The following is a 23,595-nucleotide window of genomic DNA, read 5'->3' on the forward strand; positions in this document are numbered from 1 at the left end:
GACCTTTAGATTAAACATGTGTCACAACATTAAAGGACAGTCACAAAGTAGTTCTAAAGTTTGTGCTCACTGGCCAAGAATTAGCATGATCAACTGTGAATAAACTCTCCAGCTCCCTGTAAACTGCACAGAGGTTGAATGTGATAGATACCTTAAGCCATGAATGAGGAATGCATGGCTTTCTAGATGTCGCTGACTAACTCCCAGAGCTTAGCACAGACCATGGTGGCTGAGGGTGATGGGTTTAGGAGTTCAACAACACAGATTCCCTTCCTGAGACACTAAACCAGTGGTTCTCAACCTGTGGGTCCTCAGGTATTTTGGCTTACAACTTCCAGAAATCCCAGCCAGTTTACCAGCTGTTAGGATTTCTGGCAGTTGAAGGCCAAAACATCTGGGGAGCCACAGGTTGAGAACCACTGCAAATACTGATAATGTGCAAAGGGATCATTTAGCACCAAAACCTGAGACAAACTTCTGTTGAAATGCATTTACACTGTAGATTTAATGCCATGGCTCAATGCTATGGAATCCTGGGAATTGTAGGTTCCCAAGTTTCCATAGCAGAGCAGTGGTTCTCAACCTGGGGTCCCCAGATGTTTTTGGCCTTCAGCTCCCAGAAATCCTAACAGCTGGTAAACTGGCTGGGATTTTTGGGAGTTGTTGGCCAAAACACCTGGGGACTCACAGGTTGAGAACCACTGGCATAGAGCCATGATGGTTAAAGTAATGTCAGATTGCATTCTCTGCAGTGTGGATGCACTCTCAGGTGATGCCACATCCCTTTGTATACTGATATTCCAGACTAAAGCCACTATGTCTTTGCATTTTACCACACTGATAAACACATTCTTAAAGCATGTACCGGTGATTCTTAACAACAAAAAGCAGAGTATGCCTTAGTTAAAGTATGTCTTCATGTGGATTTTTGAAACATTTATTATTGTTACATGCATTTTCTTGGAAACCACATTTGTTTTATTTTGGATTATAGGTGAGATCTTAAAGCATGCTGGCGCCTATGGTAGGTGCTTTCCCTTGCATAAGCTACCAAAGGCAAGCCAAAGTAAGTGTGTAAACTAGTCTTTCCAAACATAAATGGACTGTAAACAATATGAAATATCATTTCTAGTGGCATTCTTTTCTGAGGAATTTCAAGCATCCCCTTTAAGTGAAAGCACAACCTCTTGGACCACTTTCACTACACGAAGAGCTAGGTTGAAAGTGAGAAATAGTTCGTCAAAGGCTTTTATGGCTGGAATCATTAGGTTGCTGTGAGTTTTCCAGGCTGTATGGCTATGTTCCAGAAGCATTCTCTCCTGAAAACTCACAGCAACCCAGTTCTTGGAGATTCTGTATATATTCAAACAGGCAAACCTAGGGCACACACTATTACTCCTATTAGTTCAAACAATCTGAGGCAGAAATGAGAAATTGTAGCTCAATGGGATGTACTGTACCACCAGCTGTGTAACTGGAAGGGGAAAATATTTTTTATTTATTATAAAACATTTCAATAAAATGCAACAATTAGGGCCTGTATACCATTTGTCCCTGGATAATCTCACTTTGTTATAAAAGTGTCCCTATGAAGGTCAGCGTGGTTTCCCTGTTATTTGGAATGAAGAGAGAGAGGACACAACATTCAGTGCTTCTAGTAATAAAAGTCCTAAACTCCCTCCTGCTTTTTTCAGGAAATAACATGTAGTTTATTTTACAAATATTGCATTCACAATTACACAATATTCTTTTTCAGGTCAGTGAGCATGGTAGTTTTTCATCAGGCTAGTTTAAGGGTGAATAACTCTGGGGTTCCTATTGGCTTTCCATGGGACCTTGGAGGGTCAAGCATATCACCTACCACATCTCTGATTTTTTAAAAGCTTTTCTTTCACTGGCCAGAAACATCCGCAATATCCCTAAGGAGAATGAGGAGCAGTTTTCCATGGGGAAAAATGGGATGAGCTGTTTTATGCTCATGAGAGAGCCCTTTATTTAATCAATCTCTATTTCATTTTTGGTTCTGAAAAAGCCACTTCTGGGTCTAAAATCAACTCTATTTGAAAAGCTGTGGGAACCTCAAAAATGGCCTCTAAATTTATTGTCTTTTTGTTACAAAGCTTGTAAAATGTGACACAATCACATTCTTGGGCCAAGCTCAACATCTTTTTAAAGGTATTCCCATATTTATTGAATAGTAGAATAGTATCCTGTCTTTCACTACAAGCAACTTTCAGACTTTAAGGATAAGGCATGTAAAACATAAATATAAAATAAAATATATACAGTGTTCCCTCACTTATCGCGGGGGTTAGGTTCCAGGACCACCCACAATAAGTGAAAATCCGCGAAGTAGGGACACTTTTAATATTTATACATTATTTTAGTAGTTATATACTATTTTAAGTCTTTATAAACCAATCATGTGTTGATAAATCGTCTCCTCCTCCTGTTGCCGCTTGGGCTCTTTTTCTCTCCCTTTGGCTTCTCCTTCCTCCCTTCCTTAGGCTGTAAATTGTAATTTTTAATGATTTATAATAGTCTTTTAGAGTTTATTGAAAAACTCAAATCCGCAAAACAGCAAATCCGCAAAAAGTGAACCGCGAAGTAGTGAGGGAACACTGTACATGCTTTTAAATCAGCAACTGAAAACAGCTGGCGTTATTAAAACAGGCACACCCTAAGTTAAGAAAAGCCTCTGACAGGGAAGCTCCCTTTTATAAAGTCTTTTTACACCTGCTCAGTCCCTTTTTCTTCCTTATTTTCTGTCTACAACTGCGGGTGATGAAGGATTTTCAAAGGCTTTCATGGCCAGAATCACTGGGTTGCTGTGAGTTTTCCAGGCTGTATGGCCATGTTCCAGTAGCATTCGCTCCTGACCTTTTGCCTGCATCTATGGCAGTCATCCTTAGAACTTTATTCATACAGCCCAAAAAATTCACAGCAACCCTATAATATATCTGTCACAAACAATACATTAAGCTAGGAAAGAATACACATCTCCAAGAGGAATGCATATAGCACACCTTGGCCACTGTAATGATTAATCAGATTGGCAATTCTGATTTAATCCTTCTTTTACCAAGTAACATGTGAGACTTACTTCTAGGTCAGGCAGTACAGGACTATGGGCTTCATTTCTCAAAGATGCTTGTAAGTCAGACAAAGGAATTGGCACTCAGAGCTGCCCTTGGAGACAACTCAGAAACTGCAATGGGTACTTTGCTGACAAATATGCAAACCCCATATTGCACCAGTTTTAATTGCATGTTTTCAATTCATTTTAAACAATTTTAACCATGTTGATGTCTTTTTATTGTTTAATGCATTTTTAGCCTTTTACAATTATTTGTATTATTTATTTTAAATTTAAATTGGTTATATTAGTTTTATCGTATGTTGCCCAGGGAAGAAGGGGGAGGGTAAGGGCCTGAAGTTCCCATGGTCCCTCAACAGCAGCCATAATGGATGACTTGTACAACTCCCATTATATAGCACTTAAGTATTTGCCTACCTTTGCTTTAAGTTAACTATGTATATCAGAATGCATGGACTACTCAGCAGCATCCCGAGTGCATTCAAACAAAGCACTATAGGGAAAATAGAAACAGTTTCAAGATATGCCCATCATGGTTTTACATGTACATCTAAAACTGTCTCATCTATCCAATGGAAATGGTTACTTTCCCTATCTAGGATAGCAAGTACAGCTTTGGTACCTGTGGGATCATGTATGAAATTCTCCTTAATAGCCACCATGAAAGTCAGCAAAGGTACTAGGCCAGAGTGGGCCTGATTTGTGGTTCATCCACTGTTGTATTCATTGGGATAAAATGTCTTTCTGCCATTAATGAAAAAGATGATTTCTTGATTTTTTTTTCCCTTGTTGGTCCCTATTGCAGGCTGTCAAAGATTGTCCCCTCCACAGTTGTCCAACTCTTGTTTCTGAAGCAAACAGCAAAACAATCTAATTGCACATCATCTCATAAAGTATTTCCTTTGCAATTGTCATTATCTTTTTTTTCAATCACAGGAGTGTACTTGTTTTCACTGTTTCGTTTCCACCTTGTCCATCAACTTATATTATTCCACACCAGTGGAAATCAGAAATAAAATGTCATTATTGTGAATCTAATTGGATTGTGCGCTTATTCTACGCCAAAATGTGTTCTGCTTCCTGCATTGGTGCCAAATTTCTGTCTGGGAATCATTCACTGAGTCATGTATATTTTAGTTAGTCTGAGATACTACTAACAATAATTTTTAAAAATCAGTAAGGTCAGGGACTTGATTCTTTGCTCCATGTATACTGGAGAGGTGATAAACCATGAAAATATTTTTACTACAACTCCCAAGGTGTGCTGTCTTGGGGATTCTGCGAGTTGTAACCACATGATCAAATTGACAAAGGGATAAGCTGGCAACAAATTCACAACTGACCCAATCACAGATCTCTGTTCCGGACGTTTCTCTGTGCTTTAAATATATGCACATCATGATTGCTGTCATAGAACACCTCATGTACTGCAAAAAGTCCCTTCAGCATCTTCAGGAAGTTCTGGTCCCGTTCATAGCGGAGGCGGCATGATAACAGGATCACAGTCTGGTCAGAGCAGAGATGGTCCAACGTTTGGAGAAGAGCACCAAATGTTTCTTCCAGGTAAACTATGTCAGCACCCAAAATGACATCATACCCTCCTGGAGCGAAGCTTGCTAAATCTTGTCCCCAAGTCAGTTCTTTGACTACTGCTTTTGTCCGGAGGTCGGTGGGCACATTGGCCCCAACATTAGACTCAAGGAGTGCCAAGGCCGCCTTTCTGTCAGTGATGGTGACATGAGCACCTAATGTGGAGCCCCCAAAGAGAAGCAGAGAGTTAACACATGGTTTTCCAAAGGTACAAAACCACCACAAACCACTATGCTTAATCACATATGACTAAAGGTGGTGGGTGTTTCTTAGTGTTGATACATAGTCACATCATTCAGCAAAACACCCCAGAGAAACACAGTCCTGATATTCAATGGAAGCTAAGGCCCTAGTACAGTGGTTCTCAACCTGGGGTCCCGAGATGTTTTTGGCCTTCAACTCCCAGAAATCCTAACAGCTGGTAAACTGGCTGGGATTTCTGGGAGTTCTAGGCCAAAAACATCTGGGGACCCCAGGTTGAGAACCACTGCTCTAGCAGAAGGCTTTTCCCTGTCTGTTCTTTCATAGTTATGCTGCTGCAGGACACTATTCCACTTTAACATAGCATTAAACACAGCAAGATGTATTTCCACACACTAACAGTTATAGTTAAAGGTTTCAGGAGAGACCATACTCACCCATTTTCACCCGGCTGGTACAACAAGGGAAGTTGTATGGATGAGCAGTGTCATCTTATTTCACGCTTGGTCAAAGGGCAAACCCAAATGGGCCCTCCGCATTTGCAGATTTGACTTATGCAGATTGATTAAAGTGTGATCTCTCAGAATCCTGTGTGACTCTATAGTTAACTTCTACCAGCTTCTATAAGAAGTTGAGTACAGAGTCAAGCTGGAGGAACCAGAGGTTTCTAGAGAGAACACCTATAAGCATATCTAGGTCCTGAAGTCTGGTGGACTAGATATTCATAGAAAGGTGTTCTCTCGAGTCAAAACAATAGTGTTTTCTTGTTCATTGTTATTCCACTTTCGTGGAGGTCCTGGGTCCCTAACCTCAGCAAATATGGAGGGCTGGCTGTATATGTCCTGATTCATTCATTCATCCCTAGAAGATTAATTATTATCTGGTACAGTATGACTACCATGTCTGTGGGGTGATGTCTTCCCAGACTTCATGGAGCTACGTGAAGCCTTGGATAATAGTGCACCCTATGAAATGAAAGACTTTTGGTCTAAAAATACTGAGTCGAGTCATGTAGGAGTATCTAGAAAACACTTAGGGACGACATGTTCTGTCACATGTAGATAAATGAAATCACAGGTGCCAGTCCTGTTGATATTGGGTTGTAACTGTACTCCAAACTCACAAGAGACTATTGTAAAACTAAAAAAGGTAAAGGTTTCCCCTGACGTTAAGTCCAGTCGTGACCGACTCTGGGGGTTGGTGCTCATCTCCATTACTAAGCCGAAGAGCCGGCGTTGTCCATAGACACCTCCAAGGTCATGTGGCCAGCATGACTGCATGGAGCACCGTTACCTTCCTGCCAGAGCGGTACCTATTGATCTACTCACATTTGCATGTTTTCGAACTGCTAGGTTGGCAGGAGCTGGAGCTAACAGAGGGCTCTCATTCCGTTCCCGGGATTTGAACCTGGCACCTTTCAGTCCGCAAGTTCAGCAGCTCAGTGCTTTAACACACTGTGCCACCAGGGGCCCCTACTAGATATTAAATTTAAATTTTTAAAAATTAAGGACTATACCTAGAATATTCATTAGAACATATTTGTTGAAAGGCTGAAAAAACTAAAGACTGTGACTTTAGTCTCACTGTGAACTCACTTTATCCTCACTGTGAACATAACTGCAACATCAAAGCTCTGTCCTGTAGTTAAATCTTCATAGTCCTGATAAACTCCTTATCTCAAGGCATCCCACAAAGAGAACTACAAGTCATTTCGTAGCTCCCCAATCTCCAGAACTTGGATAACCTTTGGTTTGGGCACGGCCAAATTGCAAAGGTAAGCGTTGTGAGTTTTTCAGGCTGTATGGACATGTTCCAGAAACATTCTCTCCTGACGTTTCATCCACATCTATGGCAGGCATCCTCAGAGGTTGTACGATATATTGCAAAATTAAGCAAGGGAGGTTTATATATCTGTGGAAGGTCCAGGGTGGAAGGAACAGCTCTTGTCTGTTGGAGGCCAGTGTGAATGTTCTCACCTTGATTGACATTTAATGGCTGCTTCCTGCCTGGAGGAATCCTTCGTTGGGAGGTATTAGCTGGCCCTGATTGTTTCCTGCCTAGAATTCATCTGTTTTCAGACTGTTGGTCTTTATTTATTGTTCTGATTTTAGAATTTTTTTTAATACTGGTAGCCAGATTTTGTTCATTTTCATGGTTTCCTCCTTCCTGTTGAAATTGTCCACATGCTTGTGGATTTCAATGGCTTCTCTCTGTAGTCTGACATGATAGTTGTTAGAGTAGACTAGCAAGGTAAAGTTGGTGGATCACATTTGATTCTTCACCATAAATATGGAGCTTCCACAGTTATGAGACATTAGTGCAACTCAGTACCTCATAACTGCTAAACAGGAAGCCAGCTTTAACAAAAGTGTCTGGCAAAGAATGGAAAATAACTGCCTGCTATATATAGCCTGCCCATCCACCACCCACTTCCACAACGATAATGAAAGCAACTAATATAGTGAACATAACTTGAATGCCTAGCTCAGAATCACTGTCTGATATGGAAATGAGATTAAACACCGACATTCGCTCCAGTTCCCCCAAACTCACCAAGTAGCGCGGCTACAATTCCCAGCAAGCCAGTTCCAGCTCCTAACTCAATCACCAAACGCCCTTGGAGATCAATGCCTCCCATCTCCAAGAAAGTACACAACACCACAGCCTGGCCAAGAAGAAAGAAATAATGCAAAGAGTAATTGTTATTGTTGTTGTTGTTATTTATACCCTGCTTTTTCTCTCTACAAAGGAGACTCAAAGCAGTTTACATTAAAAGCATTTCAATATAATGTAAAATCCACATATATACAAACACTGAAACAGAATTATATATCAAATGTATTTAAAAATTTCAGTTAAAATCCATAGGTAAAGGTAAAGGTTTCCCCCTGACATTAAGTCTAGTCGTGTCTGACTCTGGGGGTTGGTGTTTATCTCCATCTCTAAGCTGAAGAGCCGGCGTTGTCCGTAGACACCTCCAAGATCATGTGGCCAGCATGACTGCATGGAGCACTGTCACCTTCCCGCAGGAGTGGTACCTATTGATCTACTCACATTTGCATGTTTTTGAACTGCTATGTTGGCAGAAGCCGAGGCTAAAAGCGGGAGCTCACCTCCCTCTCCAGATTGAACTTTCGACCTTTTGGTCAGTAACTTCAGCAGCTCAGTGGTTTAACTCACTGTGCCACTGGAGGTTCCATTAAAATCCATAAAAACTGATTAAAAATATATTCAAAGCTAAAACCACAGCACCCCAGGACTTGATCTTAATAACCTCCTTCTTTTAAAGCCTACCTGAATAAAAAGGAAAGACAGCAGGAAGCGGGCCGTTCTGGCTTCCATGAAGAGTCGAGGGGCGGCCACCGAGAAGGAAGGCCCACTCTCTCTCTCCTTCCCACCAGCCAAGCATTAAAGCAAGAGTTCCAATAGATAATTTCTCCCTGGCTCTTACTGCTAGTAATCTTCATTAAACTCCCATATGTAATATAGAGTCTCCTGGAATTTCATATTTGGTGCTGGCTCCCATCCACCCTAATAAAAGATTAATATAACTGTCATGCGAGTTTCTTTAGCCTTCCGGAAAAAAAGTTGCTTAAAAAGCATCTTGAAAATTAAATAGACAAAGAAATCTTAATACTAGGAACATACGTATTTAACTTCTGCTAAAATAAATCAGCAGAGTCAATTTTCCAGATGGCATGATAGATGCACAAGTCCACTGGAAAAGACTCACCCTTCACTTTAAAAAAAAAATAGACTTTACTAATAAAGAAATCAAAGTGTAAGAATAGTCAGGATGAAAGAGAGCATAGGATTTCGGTCCATTGGTGGGACTGAATTAGTAGCAGCATCTTGTTGAAAATCAGAACACTGGAATAACATGCACTGGAATAGGTAAAAGGTAAAGGTTTTTCCCTGACATTAAGTCTGGTCGTATCCCACTCTGGGGGTTGGTGCTCATCTCAATTTCTAAACTGAAGAGCCGGCATTGTCCGTAGATACCTCCAAGGCATGACTGCATTGCCAAAGCGGTGCCTATTGATCTACTCACATTTGCATATTTTTGAACTGCTAGGTTGGCAGAAGCTGGGGCTAACAGTGGAAACTCACTCCGCTCCCCAGATTCTAAACTAATTCACCCCGCTCCCGATTTTATAAGAGTCTAGACTGCCATATAATACAGTTCAAAGCAGATAATCTGCATTTTATACAGCAGTGTAGAAGGGGCCTAAGGGAAGAGCATGGGCCAAGTGGTTCTTTCATATGAAGGTCCTGATTTCTAAGCCAGCCCTGTCAACTGCCCTATGCTGCTTCTGCTTCAAGCCGTCCGTGGATCCAAGTTACCAAATGTATATGATAAAACAAACCTACCGCATCCCATACCACAGCAGCTACACCCAGCTGCTTCCAGTCCTGCTTGATCTGGATGGTGCGGTTGGCAAAATTGTATACAGAGGAAGACTGATGCAGCTTTTGCGTCCCCCAAAGAGCTGAGTCATCATAAGGAACCAAGGCCATCTTCTTGCCTATCAAGCCAAAGAGAAAGAAAAGGAGTTAGACTCCAGTTGGAAGAGTCAGTTGAAGTGCTATTTATTTATTTATCATGTCAGAAGCAAACCGAGGGTACAAGTTGTAATGTATTTGAAAACATAAAGTTAAAAAAAACTTGGCATTATACCAATAGCTGGCCGCTTGGAGTGCCGCTGATGTTGCTATAAGAAGGTCCTCCATTGTGCGTGTGGCAGGGCTCAAACTGTATTGTAATGGGTGGTCTGTGGTTTGCTCTTCTCCACACTCGCATGTCGTGGACTCCACTTTGTAGCCCCATTTCTTAAGGTTGCCTCTGCATCTCGTAGTGCCACAGCGGAGTCTGTTCTGCGCCTTCCAAGTCTCCCAGTCTTCTGTGTGCCCAGGAGGGAGTCTCTCGTCCAGCATCAGCCACTGATTGAGGTTCCAGGTTTTAGCCTGCCACTTTTGGACTCTCGCTTGCTGAGGTATTCCTCTGAGTATCTCTGTTGATCTTAGAAAACTATTTCTTGATTTAAGGCGTTGGTGTGCTGGCTGATACCCGAACAGGGGATGGCCAGAGATGTCAATGCCTTGCTCCTTTCATAGCTGGCTGCTACTTCCTGGTGGAGATCAGGTGGTGCAATGCCGCCTAAACTGTATAATTTCTCCAGTGGTGTAGGGTGTAGACATCCTGTAGTAATGCAGCATGTCTTATTAAGAGCCATCCACTGTTTTAACGTGGTAAGATCCATTTTGTATCTCCATTTCCTAAGATTGACTCTGCATCTCGTGGTGCCACAGCGCCGTCTGTCCAGCGCTGACATCAGTGCTGGGATCCACTGGGATCCTCCGAAAATGTCAGAACTGCTCTAATCATTGTGTGGCTATCGGGACATAGCCAGACATGACTCTGAGTCACATAGGATAGCAGTCATTCCGAATCATACAGTTAGAAGAGACCCCAAGGGCCATCCACTCCAAGCCCATTCAGGAAATGAATGATCAAAGCACTCCTAACAGATGACCATCCAGCCTCTGTTTAAAAACCTCCAGAGGAGGAGACTCCATTATGCTCCCGGGCGGCAGCAGATTCCACTGTCAAACAGCTCTTATGGTCAGGAAGTCCTGCAAGAGTTAGCCTTTGCTAATTCTACTATTTGATAGCTTTAGTATAATGAGGAATTGAAGTTTTGTCTCTTTTGTAGGAAGTCTATACTTTTTCGTACATTCTCTTATTTACTTTGAGTATTCAGTTCACTCCATCTTGAAGGCCCTGGAGTGACGAATGGGATGTTTTTTTCCACAATATTTTGTATTGTTTCAGCATCCCAACATCTTGCTTAAACTTTGTTTCCGTTGGTGCTAATACTTATACATACCTTCATTTTCATGTAACATTTTTGTCTGCACCTTCTTTTTTTATACATCCTTCTCCTCGATGACATTTTTTGTTAACATCCCTCATCCCTACCCCATCACCCTTCCCTCTGAACACATATTTATCCCATATCTTTATCTTTAACCATGTGCACAATTTCCTTAATTTCTGTACAATACTTACATTGGCTTTGACTCCATTCTATATATAGCTTCCATTTACTTTTAATTTCTTCTGTTTTATCTTTCTGTGTATCCTCCCAAATTACATAGGCTATGATTTCGGTTTGGATTGATTATAAATATAGTTATTCCAATTTTCAATAGTCCTCGTTTCCCCATCCCCGGGCTATTATGGTTATAATGCATAAACTATAAACTTTAATTATAGGATTAGATGGTTTTAAATGGCGTCATATATTGTTTTTATAGGGTTTTATAATTTTTAACATTGTGTTGTCGAAGGCTTTCATGGCCGGAATCACAGGGTTGTTGTGTGTTTTCCGGGCTGTATGGCCTTGTACCAGATGTATTCTCTCCTAACATTTCGCCCACATCTATGGCAGGCATTCTAAGAGGTTGAGACGCATAGAGAGTTTTCAAAAATTCTGGTTTAACCTATTCCGGATCAGCGTTCAATGTTTCGCCCCGCCTTCTCTGATTCTCTGCGCGCGGATTGGCGCCAGACTGCGCGGCTCGCGCTGACGTGATCCAATCGGACAGGCGGGTTCGCATTCCTTTGCCCCGCCCATCCCTTAGAAAGGCATACCGCTGCGGACGCTCGCGACCCTCCTGCAGGGAGAATCCTTTCCTTTCCTCCCTCCTAGCCCACCGCGTTGCCATGGTTACCAAGCAGACGAACGCTGGATTCTCCTTCGGTCTCCGCGCCGAGAAAAAGGATCCTGTTGTATGCAGAGCCACACTCCTGCTGGCGCATGCGCATTGGAAGTATTTAAAAAGCCTGCGCTTTGGGGGAATTGCGTTAGCGTCGCTCTAAATTTTTTTCTCTCTACGAATCGAGGTGGGGAATTAATCACAGCGCCACCTACTGTTGGGCGGACGACGATGCTTTGTTTTTTGGAAAGGACTTGAGTTTTTCAAGCATTCCTAATTCAGTGGGTTGTTGTGAGTTTTCTGGGCTGTATGGCCATGTTCCAGAAGCATTCTCTCCTGACGTTTCGCGCACATCTATCGCAGGCATCCTCAGAAGTTGTGAGGTATATTGGAAATCTAAGCAAGGGAGGTTTATATATCTATGGAGGGTCCAGGGTGGGAGAAAGAACTCTAGTCTGTTGGAGGCCGGTGTGAATGTTGGGATGAATCACCTTGATTAGCATTAATGGCCTTACCAACTTCAAGGCCTGCATGATTCCTGCCTGGGGGAATCCTTTGTTCGGAGGTGTTAGCTGGCCCTGATTGATTCATACCTGGAATTCCTGTTTTCAAGGTGTTGTTCTTTATTTACTGTTCCTCCGCCAAGCAGGAAGAAGCCAGGCCTTGAAGCTGGCAAGGCCATTAATGCTAATCAAGGTGATTAATTACAACATTCACACTTGCCTCTAATATACAAGAGCTTTTTTCCCCCACCCTGGACTGTGTGTGTTGAGGTAGTGGTGGTATTAAATGAATGTCTGTTGTATGGTAGTCTTTATGTTTAGTATGCACACTGAAGTGGATTATATGGCAGTGTGGAGTCAGGATAATCCAGTTCAAAGCAGATAATATAAGATTCTAAATGGGTTATATAGCTGTGTGGAAGGGCCTTGAGTCTACACTGCCATATAATCCAGTTCAAATCTGATAATCTGTGAAAGAGGCCTAAGTGAGGCCTAACTGTGCCTGTCCCCTGGGCTGAGTAGGTTGCTAGGAGACCAAGTGGGTGGAGCTTAGCCTTCTAACTGGCAGCAATTGGATAAAAACTATTATTCCTCTCCCTGTAATTAGGACTTTATTTTTCTTTTCTTTTTGTTGTATCAACCTAGAGCCGTGAATGATGGGTTGTGTTGTCAAATTTCGAGGTTGGGGGGGCCTGTAGTTTTGTTGTTTTGTCCGCTTCCCTGATGCCATCACTCTTTTATATATATAGATATATACAGTAGAGTCTCACTTATCCAAGCCTCGCTTATCCAAGCTTCTGGATTATCCAAGCCATTTTTGTAGTCAGTGTTTTCAATATATCGTCATATTTTGGTGCTAAATTCGTAAATACAGTAATTACAACATAACATTACTGCGTATTGAGCTACTTTTTCTGTCAAATTTGAGGTATAACTTGATGTTTTGGTGCTTAATTTGTAAAATCATAACCTAATTTGATGTTTAATAGGCTTTTCCTTAATCCCTCCTTATTATCTAAGATATTCACTTATCCAAGCTTCTGCCGGTCCGTTTAGCTTGGATAAGTGAGACTCTACTGTATATATAAATCAGGCATGGGCTGGACAGTGGCAGATGGATGGAGAGTGTTTGTGTGAAATAATTCACACAATGCAAAAAAGGGAAAGAAAGAACAATACAATATTTAAAACAAAACAATTTTTAACCAACATAAACTTAACAGTATTTCACTGGAAGACCACAGGCCCCCCCCCCCTTATTCTGCCAGGCAGAAAAAGCACAAAGCACTCCCAAAAGATGGCCACCCAGTCTTTTTAGTAGTAGTAGTAGTAACAATAGTAGTAGTAGTAGTAGTAGTAGTAGAAATAGTGCCGAGGAGCCCCTCACTATCACCCGTGAAGCCCCAAGGGCTCCCTGGAGCACAGTTTGGAACCCCTGCTCTAGACCAAAGGATGCTATTCATGCTTTCACATTATTTTACAAATGTGATGGAAGGAGGGGTGGCACCAAAGTCTGCCATAGCAAATAATTACCCAAGCCATTGTTGCAAAAGCATGAATTTGCCTCAAGACCAAAGCTGTATAGTATATCCTTGCTTTCTGCTGGCAAAGCAAAATGATATGTTGTGACTTGCCTTCATCTTATGGCATGGCTGCCTAATTTGCCATAGAGATTTAGGATCATATCTGGCTCACTGACCATACACTAACCCAAGAAGCCTCAGAATTGCTTACGTCTCTACAATGCAGTCTGGTTGACTATATGACCAATCAGAAAGAAAACAAACTTTGCAAGTTTGTGTGCTATGAATTGGTTGTAGCAGTTGTGGATGAATCACCTTGTAAGTAATGTGGCTATGCTGTCATAGGGAAGGGAGGGGCTGCATGACAAAGTTTAGTAGAAATGGTGAGCACTGCTTTTCTAAGGAGATAAAGGAAATAAGACAATAGGTTCAAAAGGGTTACTGTGAGGACTTCCACTTACCCCATCTCTGTCTCCAATTATGAGTTTTTTCTATCTATCCCCGATGGCTACCAAATATTAATACCTTATCTGTCCCACTGCTATGTCATTAGATGTGGAGGCATCTAGATGGCCTCATGGTCCCTAAAAGATAAAGGTTTCTCCTGACGTTAAGTCCAGTCATGTCTGACTCTGGGGGTTGGTGCTCATTCCATTTCTAAGCCGAAGAGCCGGCGTTGTCCGTAGACACCTCCAAGGTCATGTGGCCGGCATGACTGAATGGAGCGCCGTTACCTTCCCGCCAGAGCGGTACCTATTGATCTACTCACATTGGCATGTTTTCCAACTGCTAGGTTGGTAGAAGCTGGAGCTAACAGTGGCCGCTCACGCCGCTCCTGGGGTTTGAACCTGAGACCTTTCGGTCTGCAAGTTCAGCAGCTCAGCGCTTTAACACACTTTGCCACCGGGGCTCATGGTCCCTATGTGGGACTTATTTGTCTAACACCACTACTGGACACAGTCACAGTAAGTACTGCCACCACAGATGCCATGTGTGTGAATGCAAGCATTCCAATGATTCTTAAGCAGAGGAAGAAGTGTTTAGTACCAAATAATTTACTAAACAGAAGTTTGACATACAATTTAAAGATTTTTAAAACATCCAGTGTCACTGAAGTTCAATAATCTCTATCATATCTCTATCTCTGATCTCCTCTGGCCTTTTAAAAGATCCCTTCGCACATTCAGACAATCACATTTGTCATTCCATATTCTCAGCCCCTCCTCACAGATCACTTACTTTATTGTTTTTACTGTGAATCACATACATATCCAAATGTGTATGTGTATAGCTTCACGTTGCTCATCAACCTATGAAAACCACATGATTTTATTTTCTTAGACAAGGACTACTTGTGCCATCCTGCACCGTACATGAATCATCCCATTGTCCAACATGCTGTCTACTCTATCCACCCATTAATAACTTATATCACAAGTATATAAGTATAGAAAACAAGCATAGTGAGTGGGTGTGAGTGCAAAATATAGAGAGGGGGTGGAGAGAGAGAGAGAGAGAGGTTTGGTACTATCTGTGATTTCACTGGGGTACTATATTGTGCATGAAATTAGTATAATGCTAGATGTTCAACTTGGGTATTATACAACAAACATTTACCCTGTGCCTGTGTAAACAGTCAGCCTTACATATAATGGATTCTTCATCTATAGATTTCAACACCCATAGCTTGAAAATGTATCCTTTTTAAAATCCAAAAAACCCAAACCTTGATTTTGCCATTTTATATAAGGGACACAATGACCCTACACAATTACATATTGTAACAGTACCAGTACTGATACAGATCTTGAAGAGGCACAAATAGAGGGAGAAAGGAAGAAACGTACCAAAAAGAAGGTATGCCAAGCATATCCTTGTCGTGACCACCTTCCATCTGGAACTCCATGTCCTCATTGTGAAAGACAATGTGGATCCAAAATAGGTCTTCATGGTCATCTATGGATCCATTGCTAAAACTCTGCCTTTGAAAGATAATCATATTCGGCCATGAGTATAATGGAACTTGAGCATCCCAGGATTTGGGTGTTCATGGGATATCCTCTAACCTAAACCTGGCAGATATCAAAGGCCACTGTATTTTATCTGGGACTTATTGAGAGAATTGGGTTATGTACTACTGCAGTAAATTGAACCCACCAATAAACACAAGCCAACTGTGTTTCCCGGGAGTAAGGAACCTTTCACCCTCCAGAGGCCTTAAACTATAACTTTTATAGTACCTTGCCATTAGACCTAGTAGCTAGAGAGATAGGAGTTGAACTCTGGAAGGCCAGAGATTCTCTTCTTCTGCCCCTGCTTCCTGATAAAGCTTAAGAATATCCTCAATAACATGTTGTAATTTCACTCCATGTTGAACAGCCTGGATAAACATTGAATCTACACTTTTTCTTTGCATTAAATTGCATTTAAGCGTGCTTTTTAAGATGCCACTTCCGATGTAGGATCTTCTCACTCTCCCCCTTTGTCATTCTCATAAAGAATATGTTTACATCCCTACTTTTCTTTTGGAAAGAAAGTCCTTCTCACTTTCCTTTCACCTTCATTTTTTTTGTTTCTATTTCCCAATGTTAACTACAAGCCAGTGCCTTCTGAACCTGCCATCAATGACCAATATTTTGTATTTCTCTGTCAGTTCCTTACTAGATTGCTTGAGATGATCAGCTGCACATCTGCATTGCTGATAAATTATGTGTATAGTAGCTGGGTTGCTGTGAGTTTTCTGGGCTGAATGGCCATGTTCCAGAAGCATTATCTCCTGATCTTTGACCCACATCTATGGCAGGCATCCTCAGAGGTTGTGAGGTCTGTTGGAAACTAGGGAAGTGGGATTTATATGTCTGTGGAAAGTCCAGGTTGGGAGAAAGAACTCATGTTTGTCTGAGGCAAGTGCGAATGTTGCAATTGGCCCTGGTTGTTTCTTGTCTGGAATTCCCCTGTTTTCTGAGTGTTGTTCTTTATTTACTGTCCTGATTTTAGAGTTTTTTTAAAAAAAATATTGGTAGTCAGATTTTGTTCATTTTCAGGGCCAGCTAACATATCCCAACAAAAGATCCCCTAAGGAAGGAAACTGCCAGGCTTTGAATCTGCAAGGCCATTAAAAGCCAATCAAGCTGGTCAATTGCAACATTCACACTTGCATCAAACAGACAAGAATTCTTTCACCCAACCTGGACTTTCCACAGATATATAAACCCCACTTGCCTAGTTTCCAACAGACCTCACAACTTCTGAGGATGCCTGCCATAGATGTGGGCAAAACATCAGGAAAGAATGCTTCTGGAATATAGCCATACAGCCCGGAAAACTCACAGCAATTCAGTGATTCTAGCCATGAAACCCTTCGACAACACATATATGTATAGTAGTTAGTTACCAGAGGCTCACATGTGTCAAATCTATGTGGCATATCTGCATACTTATCAAAAGCCACAAAGTGCATAGGGTACCTGAATTTGCTGGCCTGAAAATTATTCCCCAATATGACTGGCAACTTAAAAGGAGTCTCACTGCTAACATCGCCTAGGCCTAGAAATATGGTAATTACAAAACAAACCAGAAGATGTTAAACTGTATAAACCATATCCAACTACCCTGAAAATAAAGTGAAGAAGATCACATGCAGACGAAGTTTAATCTAGCCTCCCCAGTTAAGGTCTTTCCCTCCTAATATGTTTTGCTTTCTGCTTTGCTTCTCTTTTTTCTCTTCTGTTAGGGCTTTTGTGAAGATGATTAATCCAAGAGACAAGATTTGTCTTTTTTAAAACCCGATTCTGACAGCAGCCTTTGGATTACAGGCTTTGGGTGTGTCCAGATTGACTCTGTCCTCAAATATTTTTCTGTACAGTAGTAACTATTTCGCTGCTGTTTAATTGAAATGCACCATTTCAACTCAGCTGTGAACCCAAACACACTTAACGAGAAGTAAACACCACTGGGCACATTAGGATTTATGTTTATGTAAACATACTGCCAGTATGTGTTTATATTACATGGGGCTTGCATTGTGGTTATGCTTCCTGCAACTGTCAAAATGTGGCGAAGTGTGTTAAAGCGCTGAGCTGCTGAACTTGCGGACCAAAAGGTCACAGGTTCGAATCCGGGGAGCGGAATGAGCGCCCGCTGTTAGCCCCAGCTTCTGCCAACCTAGCAGTTTGAAAACATGCAAATGTGAGTAGATCAATAGGTACCGCTCCAGCAGGAAGGTAACGGCGCTCCATGCAGTCATGCCGGCCACATGACCTTGGAGGTGTCTATGGACAACGCCGACTCTTTGGCTTAGAAATGGAGATGAGCACCAACCCCCAGAGTCAGAAACGACTGGACTTAACATCAGGGGAAACCATTAGCTTTACCTTGTGTTTGTATATTATACTTCCTCCAAGAACACCATTATAGGGTTTTCTTCTTCTTCGGACAGCCTTGTAAAGCAGAATGGAGAAAACCCAGGCTGAATATATGCATCTTCACCAAAGTCTAATTGAATTCAGTATTCCAAATTCCCAGTAGTAGACTGGTAGTAGACTGGTGACTCCTGTACCAGTGGGACAATGAATCCACTCCAGGATTTGGCTAGTTTTAAATGAGCTCTCCAAGGTGCTGAATATTTTTAGGACCGACTTCAGGATCTTGGAAAGGTCCTTTAAATTCTAGTTCTGGAATAGGTTCGCCAACCCTCTCACATAAATGCCACTGCAGATACTCTATCATACAGCTTAGCTATGCCTCTCTGCCTTGTGTCTCCATAATTTTCTCCAAAGTTGCATGATAGGTACCAGTTAACAACAATCTCATCCTGAAACTGGAGAGAGTACTTATTGTATTGATGTTATCAAGAACTCATCTTTTAATGTCTCCCATAGAGAGGAAGTTCCCTAATCATTAGCAGGTAATTTTTATGGCAAAGATCTACATGTAATTGCTAGTCCCACTGAAAATAGACTAAGTGACTCAACGGAGAGCTGGTAAATCAGTACTTATGTACATCCTATTGTTTAGCTCTAATAAGAGGTCTATCCAACAGCTGGATTTAGGACAATGCTAGCTTCCATATATCCAAGAGACACCCTGGCCTGATGATTTGAACATCAGGAGACAGGGTTCAAATCCCTGCTCAACCACGAAAACTCACTGGCTGACCTTGGGCAAGTCACATTGTCTAAGCCTCAGAAAACATTGTGATTCATTTGCCACCAGGTAACCATAGGTCAAAAATGACTTGAAGGTACATAACAACAAACTTTCATACTAATAGAAAGCCTTGATCAAGAGTATGTGCAGTCTTTATAAATATTCACAAAATTGATAGGTTTGTAGATTCTGCTTGTTTGTTTGTTTCTTTAAGAGAAAGGCTGTTTGAAGATTAAGGATATAATCCTGAAACTAACGAAAGCACTTTATGAGGGCAACTCTAAGGAAGGATATTTGATTTGCTATCCAATCTAGAGAGAATCAGGGCCCTTCCACATAGCCATGTAACCCAGAATATCAAGACAGATAATCCACAATATCTGCTTTGAACTGGATTATCTAAATCCACACTAACATATAATCCAGTTCAATGTGGATTTTATACAGTTGTGTGGAAAGGGCCTCAAAAGTTCCCTATCGCTATACATTTATCCATGCGTACAGTAGAGTCTTGCTTATTCAACCTTCACTTATCCATCCATTATTATCCAACATTTCCGCTTATCCAATGTTTTGCCGGCCCATTTATGTTGGATAAACGAGAGTCTACTGTATATTTCAATGAACTATACCAATACTGAAGAATGCCAATACTGAAGAATGCCAGCTGCTTCAATCTAACATCTGGCAGGCTTCAGAATCCCAAATCCCTGCAATTAATAATGTTTTGTCCAGGATCATCCTAGAAGTTTTGCCTGCTAATTCTAGATCTCTGAAGGCTGGAAAAGCTAATAAGTGAGGATCTAAAGGTATGATGTTTTGTTCACATACCTGTACTAATAGCCTGCACATGATAAAAGCTCCACACTCTCATGCGTAATACATAGGCAGTGAGATCTTATGTCAACTCTGAAAAGAGATTTGCTGAAATAAAGTTTAAAAATAAAACACTAGTTGTCCTGGGCTGTATTTGTAAATGGCTGCTTTTCTTCTTAGTCATGCATCTTTTAGTAGCTCCGAAGTAAACAATCATTCAATATCAATTTTGCATTTCTTAATATTTATTAATTCATGGGTGGGGGAGTGACACCAGAGTTCAAGTGGGGCTGTGCCCCAATGGACTCTTGAATAATGCCTTGGAAATGTGACTGGGGGAAGTTCCACATTCAAATATGGACATGAGTAAAAGGCATTTAGTACATCTGAAACTAAGAACAGGGGCTGTATTCAAAACCTGGCATTTATTCTGTTCAAACAGCAACTTGAACTCCATGCCAAGGTCCAGGACTTGTACAAAATGTTCCTAAGGAACCTCACACAGCCATACATTGATGGAAATAATCTCCTGACTTATGTGTGTTTGTTTATGCACACAAATTAACCTTTTAAAGGAAATGGGAGCAGCAGTGTTGAGCCTAACTCCCAACCTGAGGCAGCTACAGTAAACACTGCTTTTGGTAAGAAGAGGCCTTGGCAACTTCCAAATCTGGAGATTGCAATGCTTCCAAAATGTAAGGTAAGGGTAAAGGTTTTCCCCCTGAAATTAAGTCTAGTCATGTCCAACTCTGGGAGTTGGTGCTCATCTCCATTTCTAAGCCAAAGAGCCACGGTCATGTGTCCGGCATGGCTGCATGGAGTGCCGTTACCTTCCCACTGGAGTAGTACCTATTGATCTACTCACATTTGCATGTTTTTGAACTTCTAGGTTGCCAGAAGCTAGGGTTAACAGCGGGAGCTCACCCCACTCTCCAGATTCGAACTGCCGATCTTTCGGTCAGCAAGTTCAGCAGGTCAGTGGTTTAACCCACTGTGCCACCGAGGGTTCCGAAATGTAAGCGTATAGTTTTTGTAGTCCTTACGGTGCTTCATAAAGCAAGCACTGTTGCTTTGAAAATCGTGTCCTTGCTATAATCCATGGATCTGTAAATATGGATGAATGACTACAAGGCTGAAACGCTATACTAAAGGGCCTTTTGAACCTCCTAATGCACATGTGCTTCAGTCAGAGCTGTCATTATTATCCAATGACCAGGACATTTTGAATCATGTGTGGTGCATATACTCTGCAGAGTGAATGCAGTTTGGTACTCTTTTAACTGCTATGCCTCCATGCTATGGAATCCTGGAATCTGTAGTTCAGGAAGGCACCTGCATTCTTTGGCAGGGAGGGCTAACGGCCTTGTAAGACTACAACTCCCAGGATGCCATAGCATCACCTAATGGCAGTTAAAGTGGCATCAAACTGCAATCATTCCACAGCGTAGATGCATCCTAAGGCCCCTTTCACACTGCTGAATAAAATCCCACATTATCTGCTTTGAACTGGAATATATGGCAGTGTGGACTCAGATAATCCAGTTCAAAGCAGATATTGTGGGATTTTCTGCCTTGATATTCTGGTATATAGGGCTGTGTGGAAGGGCCCTAAGATGCCACTATCAGAAGGTCAAGATGTTACTATCTCAGCCACCCACCTGGCCAATTCTAGATCATTTCGGATGAAAGAATCCCGGATAAGAGAAGCTCTACCTGTACTATTACCTTTTCCCCATAAGTAATAGTAATGGTAACTCTGGCCCCTTCCACACAGCTTTACAAAAGCCACACTGAACTGGATTATATGGCAGTGTGGACGGAGGGCCCTTCCAGACAGGCCCTATATCTCAGAATCCGATCCCAGGTTTTCTGTTTATCCCAGATTATCTGGTGGTGCAGACTCATACAATCCAGTTTAATGCAGAAAATTTGGGATAGGATCCTGGGATATAGGGCCCTCAGATAACCCGGTTCAAAGCAGATATTGTGGATTATCTGCTTTGATATTCTGGGTTATATGGCTGTGTGGAAGAGCCCCCTGTCGCAGGAAAAAACAAACCACAAAAAACCCACAAATAGTTTGGTAATTTCCTGCACCCCCTGAGACAGAGCTCTGTCATCGCGAGTCGGATTTCCCACGGAAACTGAGGCGGGGCCACTCCACCCTAGGCAGGAATGGGAACCAGCTGCGAGCACAAACTGGGGACAGAAAGAGGAGATGAAGGCAATCTGGCTATGAAGCCACGCCCAAAAGGGAAGGTGCCTGTCAGGACCCTGGTGGGAGAGGCGTGGCTTCGAGGGGGCGTATCTATGCAGATTAGAGGCGGGGCGGGGCTCAGGCGGGGTTAAGGACACCATAGAGATAGGGTAAAATATAGAGGCCCAAGAGCTCTCTGAAGGAGAAGGGTCGATAATATAACACAAAAACTGCAACATCCAAAATACAGCGTCCAACTGTATTAACAGCCTTGGTGTCATAGAATTCACCACATGGGCCATCTAGTACAAGCCCATTCAAGAAAAGTATCAAAGTATCCCTGACAGATGGTCATCCAGTCTCTGTTTAAATAAGCTTCCAAGGAAGGAGCCTCCACCACACTCTTCGGCAGAGAGTTCCACCGTTGAACAGCTCTCACAGTTATAAAGTTCTTCCTAATGTTCAAGTAGAATCTCCTTTCCTGTAGTCTGAGCCCACTGCTCCATTGAGCCCTCCTCTCCAGGGCAGCAGAAAACAAACCTGCTCCCTCTTCCTTATGACAGCCTTTCACATAAGCCTTCTCTTCTGCAGGTTTTTAAAGATGCTCCTCATAGGGATTCATTGTTTCCAGACTTTGGATCATTTTAGTTTCTTTCCTCTGGACACCTTCCAACTTGTCAATATCACTTTTGAACTGTGGTGTCCAAAATTGGACACAGTGTTCCAGGTGAGGTCTGACTAAAGCAGAATACAAAGCCACCATGATTTCCCTTGGTCTAGACCAGGCATGAGCAAACTTTGGCCCTCCAGGTATTTTGGCCTTCAACTCCCACAATTCCTAACATCCTACAGCAGTGGTTCTCAACCTGTGGGTCCCCAGGTGTTTTGGCCTATAACTCCCAGAAATCCCATCCAGTTTACCAGCTGTTAGGATTTCTGGGAGCTGAGGGCCAAAACATCTGGGGACCCACAGGTTGAGAACCAGTGGCCTACAGGCTGATGATGAACCAACCTGGACACAGAATATGATCTGAGACCACAGAAATACTGAACCACTCTAACAACCACCATGCCAGACTACACAAAGAAGCCATTGAAATCCACAAGCATGTGGACAATTTCAATAGAAAGGATGGAACATGAAAATGAACAAAATTTGGCTACTAATATTTTAAAAACCCTCCAAAATAATGACAGTAAATAAAAAACAACACAGAAAACAGGGTATTCCAGACATAAAACAATCAGGGCCAGACCAACACCTCCCAACAAAGGATACACCCAGACAGGAAGCAGACAGTCTTTGAAACTGCAAGGCCATTAAATGCCAATCATGGTGGTCAATTGCAACATTCACACTTGCCTCAAACAAACAAGAGTTCTTTCTCCCACCCTGGAACTTCCACAGATATATAAACCTAATCTGCCTAGTTTCCAATATCTCACAACCTCTGAAGATGCTTGCAGTAGATGCGGGCAAAACGTCAGAAAAGAATGCTCCAGCTTCGGCCCTCCGGGTGTTTTGGACTTCAACTCCCACAATTCCTAACAGCCTACGAGCTGTTAGGAATTGTGGGAGTTGAAGTCCAAAACACCCGGAGGGCCGAAGTTTGCCCATGCCTGATGTAGAACATGGCCCTACAGCCCGGAAAACTTACAGCAACCCAACATCAGGTCTAGCGGCGGGCATAATAGCGGTGGGCGTGGCTTCGGAGAGGTCACGCGGCCTTCGGGTGGCACCACCGGCTCCTGGGCGCGCGGGCGCGGCTCGCGGGGCTTGTCACGTGCGCTGGGGCGCGG

General features: G+C 42.3%; 1 protein-coding gene across 6 annotated transcripts; it reads right to left on the minus strand.

The window, feature by feature from the left end:
- Positions 1-1,681: 1,681 nt before the first annotated feature.
- On the minus strand, positions 1,682-23,579 carry mettl21a (methyltransferase 21A, HSPA lysine). 6 transcript variants are annotated; one of them, XM_062962592.1, is made up of 5 exons: positions 11,624-16,403; positions 9,260-9,414; positions 8,183-8,419; positions 7,442-7,553; positions 1,682-4,842 (listed from the first exon to the last, which is right to left on the minus strand). In XM_062962592.1, exons 3-5 carry the CDS (start codon positions 8,228-8,230, stop codon positions 4,445-4,447), a joined length of 558 nt encoding a protein of 185 aa, XP_062818662.1. In that variant the 5' UTR covers positions 8,231-8,419; positions 9,260-9,414; positions 11,624-16,403; the 3' UTR covers positions 1,682-4,444. The 6 variants fall into 6 exon arrangements, with proteins under 6 accessions (XP_062818662.1, XP_008116984.1, XP_062818635.1 ...); XM_008118777.3 differs by lacking the exons at positions 8,183-8,419; positions 11,624-16,403 and adding an exon at positions 23,454-23,579; XM_062962565.1 differs by lacking the exon at positions 8,183-8,419 and having other exon boundaries at positions 15,482-16,401.
- Between the last annotated feature and the right edge of the window lie 16 nt (positions 23,580-23,595).

Source organism: Anolis carolinensis, chromosome 1 (genome assembly GCF_035594765.1).
Source record: "Anolis carolinensis isolate JA03-04 chromosome 1, rAnoCar3.1.pri, whole genome shotgun sequence".
Taxonomy (NCBI): Eukaryota; Metazoa; Chordata; class Lepidosauria; order Squamata; family Dactyloidae; genus Anolis; species Anolis carolinensis.

Excerpts from the sequence above, each read along its gene's own strand:
- mettl21a (XM_062962565.1), bottom strand. The coding sequence starts at position 15,590 with ATGACCATGAAGACCTATTTTGGATCCACATTGTCTTTCACAATGAGG. Across the intron at positions 9,415-15,481 it reads CTTGGCATACCTTCTTTTTG|GCAAGAAGATGGCCTTGGTT; the intron begins GTACGTTTCTTC and ends TTGGCTTGATAG. Across the intron at positions 7,554-9,259 it reads CTGCTGTGGTATGGGATGCG|GCTGTGGTGTTGTGTACTTT; the intron begins GTAGGTTTGTTT and ends CTTCTTGGCCAG.